Source organism: Dendropsophus ebraccatus, chromosome 2, assembly GCF_027789765.1.
Source record: "Dendropsophus ebraccatus isolate aDenEbr1 chromosome 2, aDenEbr1.pat, whole genome shotgun sequence".
NCBI lineage: Eukaryota > Metazoa > Chordata > Amphibia > Anura > Hylidae > Dendropsophus > Dendropsophus ebraccatus.
Genome location: NC_091455.1, coordinates 198,234,146 through 198,248,303, shown reverse-complemented (window position 1 = coordinate 198,248,303; position 14,158 = coordinate 198,234,146). Strand labels below are relative to the sequence as shown.

The following is a 14,158-nucleotide window of genomic DNA, read 5'->3' as shown; positions in this document are numbered from 1 at the left end:
TGAGCAGTGGATGAGAGGGGGGGGGGGGGCTGGGGAAAGGCTTTTTAAATGCAGATAATGGCATATTTGCCTAATAAACCAAATTACAAAGTTTCCTAAAATCACCTGGACTATTGATTTCTGCAAAAAAATAAAAAATAAAAAATACGACAGTAACTCTTTAACCTACTCCCTATATACAGGATAGAGACAAAAAGGCGACACTGTACCAGCTTTGCGGAGCCAATGCAGATGGGAATTGTAGTTTTGCAACAGCTGTAGGGGTGCGACTTTGACACTTGTGCTCTATGACATAGGAAGACCTATATGAGGAGGGTAAAGGGATACTCCGGCAAAATCTTTTTCTTTCATTTAACTGGTTTCAGAAAGTTATACACATTTGTAATTTATTTCTATTTAAAAATCTCAAGTCTTCCAGTACTTATCAGCTGCTATATGTCCTGCAGGAAGTGGTGTATTCTTTCCAGTCTGACACAGTGCTCTCTGCTGCCACCTCTGTCCATGTCAGGAACTGTCCAGAGCAAGGGACGTTTTCTATGGGGATTTGCTCCTGCTCTGGACAGTTTCTGACATGGACAGAGGTGGCAGCAGAGAGCACCGTGTCAGACTGGAAAGAATACACCACTTCCTGCAGGACATACAGCAGCTGATAAATATGGGAAGACTCAAGATTTTTAAATAGAAGTAAATTACAAATCTATATAACTTATTGAAACCAACTGATTTGAAAGAAAAAGATATTCGTCAGCGTACGCCTTTGAGAAAGACAACAACGAAAAATCCCAATGACTAGTTTTACTAGCTGACAATAGAGGTCTGTGTATGGGGAGGACTCTCGTGCCCTTATCCAAAATATTCCAGCTTCCCTGCAGGCTGAACACTCTGAACAACCCTTGTTCCTTGCAGCACCTGCATAGATTTCTGCAAAAACCTGATGCCTGGGGACAATTCCTCGAAATCTGCTACGTGTGAACATCAGCCTGCGTGTATTGTAAATTTCAATAAAGCACTATAAAAAAAAAGAACAAAAAAAAAAAAAAAAAAAAAGGCAGGGCGGACTGGGGAGGGAGCTTAGCCGCTCGTCTGTACACAGTCACACACACTCACACACATCTGCCTTGGGACTGCAGTGTGATCTCTTCTGCCTCCAGCTGATGCCTGCACACTGACAGCTCCCCATACCCGTGGACAGCCGGACAGCCCTCGCAGCCGGGGGGGGTGCACTTATTATTATTCCTTCTCCATCTTTTTTATTATTTTTATTTAGCATTTTTACCTCTTTGAAAATTGTTTTCGAGAGTCTGAGAGAATGAACCCACAGTGTGCCCGCTGTGGCAGAGTGGTGTACCCCACCGAGAAAGTCAACTGCTTGGACAAGGTAATATTTATCGGAAGAGACGATGTATAATTCACCTGTATAACTAGTTACGGACGAGAGGGGGCAGGTGGTGTATCAACTTCGTTCTGCATCCGTGAAACGATGTAGCAGAGCCGAGTCGTCGATAGGTAACTCTTTCTTTAGAACTCTAGTGTTACGACTCAATGAGCGGAGCAGGATCCCTGTTATCCTAAGAGCGACAAACCTGGCTCTGTTGCGTCTGACCGACTCGGCTCTGCTGCGTCTGACCGACTCGGCTCTGCTGCGTTTGACCGACTCGACTCTGCTGCGTCTGACCGACTCAGCTCTGCTGCATCTGGAAGTTGCGCAAGGTGGGCTGGAGTGAAAGGGTTAACGATGAGACAACCTGAAGACTCTTGTCATTGGCGACTCGTACTGTACTGGTGGCAGGGAACAACTTGGTGCTTGGCATTGAAGGTTTATTGGACGGGAAAGAATGCGCCCCCCTCGGGTCAGCCGCTGTGTGTGTGTGCACGGTTGTGTAAATGGCTTCTAATCTCTTGTGCAATGTCACGTTTGGCTCAGGGGCAAAAAAAAAAAAAAATGCAGAAAGGACGACTTGTCCGGGAGAGAGAAGTGTAATCATTGCATATTGACGGTGGATGGCGGACGTACTGCTGAGCCATGGCAATGTCAGCTAACAGGACCACACACTGGCAGCGATCGGGAATGAGTGGTGGGAAAGTGATAATGAAGCAGCGTCATGGTGTGAGGAGGGAGGGGTGAGGAGGAGGATGATGAGGATGGGAGTGATGCCTTCACCGCTGTGCAGCCTAGGTTCTGGAGGTTTGCTGCATTCTTATGGGATTGGCTATTAAAAGAACAACCAATGTCAAAACTTACATATAGAAGCCTATACTAGTCTAAATTCCCATCAAGATCACGTCTGGTGATGCTGGGAGTAGTAGTGAGAAAAAGCAACACATCAATAAACTCCATTCTGTATCATACCTAAAGGTTTAATCCAGAGGTGAAAGGCACAACTTCTTGGTCAATCATACCCCAAGGAGAGGGGGTGGGGGTGACTAGTTCTTTCCAGACCTCACATTGGTTTACTTAAAGGGGTTATCCAGCATTAAAAAAAAAAAAAATAGTACCTTTATTTCAGAAACCGCGCCACTGTTTTCCTTAGTATTGCAGTTCAGTGTCATTAAAATGAATAGAGCGGAGTTGTAGTACCAGACATGACCTGAGGACAGGTGTGGTGCTGTTTTTTTTTTTTTGTGGAAAAACGCTTTTCTTCTATTCTAATGCCTTAAAAGTGTAACTGTGAAACTGTATGAAAAGTGATTATAGTGCATCACTGTGCACAATAATCATTTTCTTTGTTTTATTTTTAAATCAGCATGTAAAAATACCTGTATAAAAGAGATGTTGTCCATCCACCCGGCTGCTCATAACTGTGCATTAGGTGATGGTGCCTCCTGCTTTATCCTTATAGCCAGCGGGAGACTCGGCCCCGTACATTTACATTACCCTGACTTAAGGGGCTATAGAGACGTAGCAAGTGGCTTCATCTTCTAATGTGCAGTTATGAATGCCTGGGGTGTGGACAATTTTAAATCAATATATACATATTGATTTAAAATTAAAGATGTTCAATAAATTCTTTAAAAAAAAACTAAATAAAGGGGAACTGATCAATTGGTATCAGAAAGTTATATAGATTTGTAATTTACTTCTATTTAAAAATCTTAAGCTTTCCAGTACTTATCAGCTGCTGTATGTCCTGCAGGAAGTGGTGTATTCTTTCCAGTCTGACACAGTGCTCTCTGCTACCACCTCTGTCCATGTCAGGAACTGTCCAGAGCAGAAGCATATCCCTATAGAAAATCTCTCATGCTCTAGACAGTTCCTGTCTCGGACACAGGTGGCAGCAGAGAACACTGTGTCAGACTGAAAAGAATACAACACTTTGTGCAGAACATACAGCAGCTGATAAGTACTGGAATACAAGTTTTGTTTTTTTTTGTAATAGAATTAAATTACAAATCTATATAACTTTGTGACACCAGTTCTTTTAAAAGAGAAAAAAAATCGCTCGAGTATCTCTTTAATTTAGAAAACTGATTATTGTGCACAGTGCTACACGGTAATCATTTCTCATAAGGTTTTACTGGAACTCTTCAAACATCATTCAATGAATTCTGTCTTTGATCGTGCCATTACTGACTCTTAGGTAAAGCATTCTAAACTTATACTGCTCTAACTGTAAAGAAGCCTTTCCTATATAGATTTCTGATCTGTCTTTCCTTGACACATATAAATTGTCCTTCTTGAACAGTTCTTGGAATGAGTCAGGTGCCGATTCTTTGTACTGACCTTGTAGACATTTCTAAATGTTAATAAGATCACCTCTAATTCATCTTAAAGGGAACCTGTCTTCACTTTTATAATGCCTGAACCGTGAGTGATTGTGGTGGTCCCCAGCAGTTTATGCCTGCCCAAACGGGAAGAGACCTGTCACTCAAGGAAGGTGGGGTGGGGAGAAGATTCTGCGGACCGCCCTGATGACTCCTGGTTTGGGTAACATGAAATTGATGAAAGGTTCCCTTTAAGTCCAGCCTTTCATTGCCAGATTAGATCCCTGTTAAAGTGTGCAGTTAAAAACTAATTCCCATGTTTAAGGCTTAAAATGAGAGGACTAGGATTAGGGATTTATAGAAGGCCGAGATTATATTTGGAGTGACGCTTCTTTATCTCTCTATTTTACAAGGTAATACTTGGCAGCTATGGAATCCCGGTCGTAGCTTATACACATAGGGGGAGATTTATTAAACATGGTGTACAGTGAAACTGGCTCAGTTGCCCCTAGCAACCAATCAGATTCCACCTTTCATTCCTCACAGACTCTGGAAAATGAAAGGTGGAATCTGATTGGTTGCTAGGGGCGACTGAGCCAGTTTCACTTTACACCATGTTTGATCAATCTCCCCCATAGTGTACACTCCGGCCGGAATCCCTAGCGGCGCTGTAGAAAGCTGTCAGTTTTCTGCGGCCAATATTCATTGAATAGCAGCCGCAGAAAACCCTGTCAGTGCGCACTATGGAGAGTGCGGCTCTGGCCGGTCGCTCCATAGTGTGCAGTGGGGAGTTCTGATGCGGGCGCGCACGAATGCGCATCAGAACTTGGCCTGGTAGTTTGGTATTATAGCTATGTATATTGGTTGTATCCTTTATAAAGCTTATGATAGTTTTGTATTAAAGCTATATACATTGGTTATAGCCTGTGTATATAGTATGATATTACAGCCATATACATAGGTTATATTCTGGCTATAGAGTGTGATAGTTTGGTATTACAGCCATATACTGTACATTGGTTATATCATGTATATAGAGTATAATAGTTTGGTATTACAGTTATATACATTGACTGTATGGTGTATAGAGTATGATAACACTGCTTTCCAATCATATCCACTAGCTGGGCCATGATGAGAGGTGTAGTGTTCTGTCTATAGGATATAATTGAAATATATCATCATCGTACGACCACAAAACGTCCCTGAAAATGACTTGTAAATGCAACAATGTGTTAGGAGCCACCGGTGAGGATGAATATGGAGAGCTATAGGGAAGCCAGGTGACACTTCTAATCCATGGCGGCAGTAGTGTTTACTCAGCAGGTTTATGGAAAGCGAAAGAATTAATCCAGCTGCTGCTTGACATCTGCCCTTAGCTTCCAAGAATACAAATATAATGATATGCATTTGCCCCCTTCTGTGGATGAAAGAGCGGCTAAGTATGGCTCTGTGCAGACTATTGCTGCATTCTTAATAGACAAGAAGATAAAACGCTGGCCCGGTCATACCGATCCTTGGCCAAAGACAGGAAGCACAGGAAGTCAATCGCTCCTTTGCCTTCCATTTATGTACACATAGTTGGGTGACCTTGCAAAAGTTTGCAAAATTTGAGTGATAAAACACACAACCCTTCTACAAGCTCTTTGCTACTGTTATAACATATAAAGCTCTAATAGCAAAGACTACAAAGCAAATGGTTCTGGTCCCTCACCATGCTAGCTTTAAAACTTTTATCAGACAGGCCCTGTCATTTTAGTTTTCCTTGGCATAGGAATAAATGTAATAATGTATACAGGGATCGTCTTCCAGCCGGGGAGAGGAGGCGTGCATGCTGTGGCTCAGTAATGCCTTCTTGACATTTGAGCTCTGAGCATGATATAAAGCCCCAGATAATAAAGGTGTGTCATACTGTGCCCCCTGATAATAATAGTGCTTCCTACTGTGCCCCCTGATAATAATAGTGCTTCCTACTGTGCCCCCTGATAATAATAGTGCTTCCTACTGTGCCCCCTGATAATAATAGTGCTTCATACTGTGCCCCCTGATAATAATAGTGCTTCATACTGTGCCCCCTGATAATAATAGTGCTTCATACTGTGCCCCCTGATAATAATAGTGCTTCCTACTGTGCCCCCTGATAATAATAGTGCTTCCTACTGTGCCCCCTGATAATTATAGTGCTTCATACTGTGCCCCCTGATAATAATAGTGCTTCCTACTGTGCCCCCTGATAATAATAGTGCTTCCTACTGTGCCCCCTGATAATAATAGTGCTTCATACTGTGCCCCCTGATAATAATAGTGCTTCATACTGTGCCCCCTGATAATAATAGTGCTTCCTACTGTGCCCCCTGATAATAATAGTGCTTCCTACTGTGCCCCCTGATAATTATAGTGCTTCATACTGTGCCCCCTGATAATAATAGTGCTTCCTACTGTGCCCCCTGATAATAATAGTGCTTCCTACTGTGCCCCCTGATAATAATAGTGCTTCATACTGTGCCCCCTGATAATAATAGTGCTTCCTACTGTGCCCCCTGATAATAATAGTGCTTCCTACTGTGCCCCCTGATAATAATAGTGCTTCCTACTGTGCCCTCTAATAATAATAGTGCTTCATACTGTGCCCCCTGATAATAATAGTGCTTCATACTGTGCCCCCTGATAATAATAGTGCTTCATACTGTGCCCCCTGATAATATTAGTGCTTCCTACTGTGCCCCCTGATAATTATAGTGCTTCAGACTGTGCCCCCTGATAATAATAGTGCTACATACTGTGCCCCCTGATAATAATAGTGCCTCACACTGTGCCCCCTGATAATAATAGTGCTTCATACTGTGCCCCTCATAATAATAGTGCTTCATACTGTGCCCCCTCATAATAATAGTGCTTCATACTGTGCCCCCTGATAATAATAGTGCTTCATACTGTGCCCTCTAATAATAATAGTGCTTTATACTGTGCCCCCTGCTAATAGTGCTACATACTGTGCCCCCTGATAATAATAGTGCTTCATACTGTGCCCCCTGATAATAATAGTGCTTCATACTGTGCCCCCTGATAAAAGTAGTGCTTCATACTGTTCCCCCTGATAATAATAGTGCTTCATACTGTGCCCCCTAATAATAATAGTGCTTTATACTGTGCCCCCTGATAATAGTGCTACATACTGTGCCCCCTGATAATAATAGTGCTTCATACTGTGCCCCCTGATAATATTATTGCTTTATACTGTGCCCCCTGATAATAATAGTGCTTCATACTGTGCCCCCTAATAATAATAGTGCTTCATACTGTGCCCCCTATTAATAATAGTGCTTCATACTGTGCCCCCTGATAATAATAGTGCTTCATACTGTGCCCCCTCATAATAATAGTGCTTCATACTGTGCCCCCTCATAATAATAGTGCTTCATACTGTGCCCCCTGATAATATTATTGCTTTATACTGTGCCCCCTGATAATAATAGTGCTTCATACTGTGCCCCCTCATAATAATAGTGCTTCATACTGTGCCCCCTCATAATAATAGTGCTTCATACTGTGCCCCCTCATAATAATAGTGCTTCATACTGTGCCCCCTGATAATATTATTGCTTTATACTGTGCCCCCTGATAATAATAGTGCTTCATACTGTGCCCCCTGATAATAATAGTGCTTCATACTGTGCCCCCTGATAAAAATAGTGCTTCATACTGTGCCCCCTGATAATAATAGTGCTTCATACTGTGCCCCCTCATAATAATAGTGCTTCATACTGTGCCCCCTGATAATAATAGTGCTTCATACTGTGCCCCCTGATAATAATAGTGCTTCATACTGTGCCCCCTGATAGAAATAGTGCTTCATACTGTTCCCCCTGATAATAATAGTGCTTCATACTGTGCCCCCTGATAATAATAGTGCTTCCTACTGTGCCCCCTGATAATAATAGTGCTTCCTACTGTGCCCTCTAATAATAATAGTGCTTCATACTGTGCCCCCTGATAATAATAGTGCTACATACTGTGCCCCCTGATAATAATAGTGCTTCATACTGTGCCCCCTGATAATATTAGTGCTTCATACTGTGCCCCCTGATAATAATAGTGCTTCATACTGTGCCCCCTCATAATAATAGTGCTTCATACTGTGCCCCCTCATAATAATAGTGCTTCATACTGTGCCCCCTGATAATATTATTGCTTTATACTGTGCCCCCTGATAATAATAGTGCTTCATACTGTGCCCCCTGATAATAATAGTGCTTCATACTGTGCCCCCTCATAATAATAGTGCTTCATACTGTGCCCCCTGATAATATTATTGCTTTATACTGTGCCCCCTGATAATAATAGTGCTTCATACTGTGCCCCCTGATAATAATAGTGCTTCATACTGTGCCCCCTGATAATAATAGTGCTTCATACTGTGCCCCCTGATAATAATAGTGCTTCCTACTGTGCCCTCTAATAATAATAGTGCTTTATACTGTGCCCCCTGATAGAAATAGTGCTTCATACTGTTCCCCCTGATAATAATAGTGCTTCATACTGTGCCCCCTGATAATAATAGTGCTTCCTACTGTGCCCCCTGATAATAATAGTGCTTCCTACTGTGCCCTCTAATAATAATAGTGCTTCATACTGTGCCCCCTGATAATAATAGTGCTACATACTGTGCCCCCTGATAATAATAGTGCTTCATACTGTGCCCCCTGATAATATTAGTGCTTCATACTGTGCCCCCTGATAATAGTGCTTCATACTGTGCCCCCTGATAATAATAGTGCTTCATACTGTGCCCCCTAATAATAATAGTGCTTTATACTGTGCCCCCTGATAATAATAGTGCTTTATACTGTGCCCCCTGATAATATTATTGCTTTATACTGTGCCCCCTGATAATAATAGTGCTTCATACTGTGCCCCCTGTTAATAATAGTGTTTCATACTGTGCCCCCTGATAAAAATAGTGCTTCATACTGTTCCCCCTGATAATAATAGTGCTTCATACTGTGCCCCCTAATAATAATAGTGCTTTATACTGTGTCCCCTAATAATAATAGTGCTTCATACTGTGCCCCCTAATAATAATAGTGCTTCATACTGTGCCCCCTAATAATAATAGTGCTTTATACTGTGTCCCCTGATAATAGTGCTACATACTGTGCCCCCTGATAATAATAGTGCTTCATACTGTGCCCCCTGATAATATTATTGCTTTATACTGTGCCCCTGATAATAATAGTGCTTCATACTGTGCCCCCTAATAATAATAGTGCTTCATACTGTGCCCCCTAATAATAATAGTGCTTCATACTGTGCCCCCTGATAATAATAGTGCTTCATACTGTGCCCCCTCATAATAATAGTGCTTCATACTGTGCCCCCTAATAATAATAGTGCTTCATACTGTGCCCCCTAATAATAATAGTGCTTCATACTGTGCCCCCTGATAATAATAGTGCTTCATACTGTGCCCCCTGATAATATTATTGCTTTATACTGTGCCCCCTGATAATAATAGTGCTTCATACTGTGCCCCCTGATAATAATAGTGCTTCATACTGTGCCCCCTGATAATATTATTGCTTTATACTGTGCCCCCTGATAATAATAGTGCTTCATACTGTGCCCCCTAATAATAATAGTGCTTCATACTGTGCCCCCTAATAATAATAGTGCTTCATACTGTGCCCCCTAATAATAATAGTGCTTCATACTGTGCCCCCTAATAATAATAGTGCTTCATACTGTTCCCCCTGATAATAATAGTGCCTCATACTGTGCCCCCTGATAATAATAGTGCTTCATACTGTGCCCCCTAATAATAATAGTGCTTCATACTGTGCCCCCTGATAATAATAGTGCCTCATACTGTGCCCCCTAATAATAATAGTGCTTCATACTGTGCCCCCTGATAATATTATTGCTTTATACTGTGCCCCCTGATAATAATAGTGCTTCATACTGTGCCCCCTGATAATAATAGTGCTTCATACTGTGCCCCCTGATAATATTATTGCTTTATACTGTGCCCCCTGATAATAATAGTGCTTCATACTGTGCCCCCTAATAATAATAGTGCTTCATACTGTGCCCCCTAATAATAATAGTGCTTCATACTGTGCCCCCTAATAATAATAGTGCTTCATACTGTGCCCCCTAATAATAATAGTGCTTCATACTGTGCCCCCTGATAATAATAGTGCCTCATACTGTGCCCCCTGATAATAATAGTGCTGCATACTGTGCCCCTCAATATAATAGTGCTGCATACACACTGCCCACCCCCCATTTAGTTACAGGTCTCTCTATGGGCAATGATAGTAATGTTGTTTGGGCACTGTACAGCGCTGTTATTTGTTGGCACCCTATAGGGCAATGCTTTATAACTCTTCGGGTAGTGTATTATTTGTATTTTTTTTTCTTGTAGTCCCATTTAATAGTTGTTTAAGGGTTTTAATATATTCAATCTTTTAATCTGTTATTGATAAAGACTTTTTTTTCCCCTGACCTTCTTTTTCCTTCCAATAAAAGAGGAGGGGGGGGGGCCCTACATGGTGCGCTGCCCAGAAGCCTTCACATCCGCGCCTGTCTGGAGGCTACGCTCCAAGTTACTGAATAAATAAGGATGACTTGCTTTTATCTATAATTGAATGGAGCATCTTTGCTAAAGTTTTTTTTTTTTCCTTCCAAAAGAGTAGAGCAAGCTACCTAAAAATAAACCCTCTCAGATTCTAGGAAACATGTTTCAGTGGCGTCCTCCCTGCTATAAAACAAACAGAGCAAATATTCAACTCATCTGGCGTGGACACGGCCATTCCCAAACTCCTCCACCTAGCCCATCCCCGCCTCCTAGAGAGGAATTCTCTGTAACTGCTTTAGAATATGTAGTAGATGTATCGGAGAACGTAAAACGTGGTCGGAGTAATGGACGTCTATGGCTAGACATACACTACCGTTTAAAAGTTTGGGGTCACCCAAACAATTTTGTGTTTTCCATGAAAAGTCACACTTCTTCACCACCATACGTTGTGAAATGAATAGAAAATAGAGTCAAGACATTGACAAGGTTAGAAATAATGATTTGTATTTGAAATAACATTGTTTTTACATCACACTTTGCTTTCGTCAAAGAATCCTCCTTTTGCAGCAATTCCAGCATTGCACACCTTTGGCATTCTAGCTATTAATCTGTTGAGGTAAGCTGGAGAAATTGCCCCCCACGCTTCTAGAAGCAGCTCCCACAAGTTGGATTGGTTGGATGGGCACTTCTGGCGTACCATACGGTCCAGCTGCTCCCACAACAGCTCAATGGGGTGGTGATCTGGTGACTGCGCTGGCCACTCCATTACCTATGATAGAATACCAGCCGCTGCTTCTGCTGTAAATAGTTCTTGCACAATTTGGAGGTGTGTTTAGGGTCATTGTCCTGTTGTAGGATGAAATTGGCTCCAATCAAGCGCTGTCCACTGGGTATGGCATGGCGGTGCAGAGTGATAGCCTTCCTTATTCAGAATCCCTTTTACCCTGTACAAATCCCCCACCTTACCAGCACAAACCCCAGACCATCACATTACCTCCACCATGCTTAACAGATGGTGTCAGGCATTCTTCCAGCATCTTTTTATTGGTTCTGCGTCTCACAAACGTTCTTCTTTGTGATCCAAACACCTCACACTTGGATTCATCCGTCCACAACACTTTTTTCCAGTCTTCCTCTGTCCAATGTCTGTGTTCTTTTGCCCATCTTAATCTTTTTCTTTTATTGGCCAGTCTCAGATATGGCTTTTTCTTTGCCACTCTGCCCTGAAGCCCAAAATCCCGCAGCCGCCTCTTCACTGTAGATGTTGACACTGGTGTTTTGCGGGTACTTTTTTTTAATGAAGATGCCAGTTGGGGACCTGTGAGGCGTCTGTTTCTCAAACTAGAGACTCTAATGTGCTTATCTTCTTGCTTAGTTGTGCAACGCGGCCTCCCACTTCTTTTTCTACTCTGGTTAGAGCCTGTTTGTGCTGTCCTCTGAAGGGAGTAGTACACAGCGTTGTAGGAAATCTTCAATTTCTTAGCAATTTCTCGCATGGAATAGCCTTCATTTCTAAGAACAAGAATAGACTGTCGAGTTTCAGATGAAAGTTCTCTTTTTCTGGCCATTTTGAGCGTTTAACTGACCCCACAAATGTGATGCTCCAGAAACACAATCTGCTCAAAGGAAGGTCAGTTTTGTAGCTTCTGTAACGAGCTAGACTGTTTTCAGATGTGTGAACATGATTGCACAAGGGTTTTCAAATCATCAATTAGCCTTCTGAGCCAATGAGCAAACACATTGTACCATTGGAACACTGGAATGATAGTTTCTGGAAATGGGTCTCTATACACCTATGTAGATATTGCACCAAAAACCAGACATTTGCAGCTAGAATAGTCATTTACCACATTAGCAATGTATAGAGTGTATTTGTTTAAAGTTAGGACTAGTTTAAAGTTATCTTCATTGAAAAGTACAGTGCTTTTCCTTAAAAAATAAGGACATTTCAATGTGACCCCAAACTTTTGAACGGTAGTGTATGTCATGTCCATCAGGCAGAAGTTTGGATAGTTTTCTGCATCAGTATATGTCTATATTTTCTATAAGGTCATCCTCTCAGCTTAAAGGGGATCTATTAGTAGGTTAACAGAATCCCTCTTACCTTCATACTTGGCACCGTGTGTCCGGTAAGGCCGTTTAGAGCACTGGGGGCGGGACTACCGCCCCCAGAGTGCTGATCCGCCTCCGGCTGTCCCGCACCATCTAATGGTTATCAGTAGTGCGGGACAGCCGCGGGCGGGCTGGACCAGTGGTCTGGAGGGTGAAGCTTCGCCCCATTGTGCCAAGCAGGCTAACTAGATAACTGATTATAGTAAAAACTGCATGGGAACGGCACCGAGGATGAAGGTAAGAGACCTTCCTTCCTCCTCAGCGCCCAAAGTGTAATAGGTAATTATCAGCACTTTAGATTTGTCTAACCTGCTGATAGTTTCCCTTTAAGAAGCGGACTAAAGCTCCCTATATACCTTAGAGTTTAGCTGGCCCTACCACTTGTGGCTTTGCCCATCAATCTAAAGTGTATGGGGCTCCCCAGATGTTGGAGGTGATAGGGGTCGGCTATGATGTAAAATCACCACTCGACTCCTTTGTTCTGGGAGAGAACCGTGCCGAATATTCCTGTGTATGGGGAAAATAGGTATCAGGCAGGAGAGATAACTGATATCTGATCATGCATTTGGCTGTCAGTTATGGAAGGTGTATGGCCAGTTTTAGACGCCTTTAAACTTTTGAAGGGGTTGGCTTAACATTCACTATGCCCTGCCCTAGAATGTTCCTCACCCTAGCAGCATGGTGCCAGTCTTATCATGTCCTGTCTTATCGTGTCCCACCACGGATGTTACTAGTTTGAACACCCCTCGCAAAAGCCTTGTACTATAAGGAACAATGTGGTAATGAAGGTGTATATTTTAGTTTTGCCGCAAGAGGTCACTGTCTATGTATTTGTAACTGTTACACAGGTGTAGTGAACTAAGGGTTATTGTTTTGTTTGTGATCTGCACACCAATGAGAGCTTCTCTTCTCTTCTGCCTATATCTATCCTTCTTTCTTCTTGCACTCTATTCTCCACCACTCACAGGAGCTGTTACATACACCCTGTAGGAAGTTGTCACATGGGGAGAGGAAGTGTAGACCCACACTTAGTCAGTACAGTGTAGTCTAGTCTGTAGTGTGGTGATAGACGGACACGTATGGAAGACACAGAGACTTTCTTTCTTAAAGCAACACTTCTACCTATAATGCAGTGCTAAACAACTAAAGAGGGGATAAGTCAGAGATCACCTAAACCCAAGCCGTGAACAACTTAAACACAGTGCAAGACAGTATGCTATAAGTAGAGGAACTGATCTGGATAGAGCAAAGCAGCTAAGAGCCTGCGTACTCTCCCTCACAACACAGGTGACACCGAATAACTTCGGACACTTTGCTCAACTCAGGTAACTAGGACTGGGGCTTGTGTCACCCTTATAGGACAGGTAACTTGACACTGCAGGGCAAAAGGTGGTATAGCGACAAAGGTCGAAACATTGGCATAAGTATTCTTCTTCTTTCAAGTATTCTCAAGTATTCTTCTTCTTCTAAAGTTCCAGCAGAGCACAGTAGAACATTGGGTTAGGACTCTCAAGACCTTCTTCTTTCCACTACTCTGAACTTTCACAACCTACTCCTCTCCACTACTCTGAACTCTCTCTACTCTTCTCAGCACGCAACCAAGCCAGCACTGCTACTTTACTTTCGACCTCCACAGTCCTCGGTGCAGATCTAATAACGTCAGAACTGTATTATACTATTCACTTGTATCACGGAAGGTTTACCAGTAAAGAACAAATTTATTTATTCTATTGGGACTCAGTGATTATTGCATCAGCACCTACACAC

The 14,158-nt window shown here is 42.4% G+C and overlaps 1 protein-coding gene across 1 annotated transcript in view; it reads left to right on the top strand.

The window, feature by feature from the left end:
- Positions 1 to 1,103: 1,103 nt before the first annotated feature.
- NEBL (nebulette) overlaps positions 1,104 to 14,158 on the top strand; it is a 143,019-nt gene continuing 129,964 nt past the window's right edge. Inside the window, exon 1 of the mRNA XM_069959040.1 lies at positions 1,104 to 1,378. Coding sequence (XP_069815141.1) covers positions 1,310 to 1,378 — 69 coding nt within the window. The 5' untranslated portion in view covers positions 1,104 to 1,309. The remainder of the gene's footprint in view (positions 1,379 to 14,158) is intronic.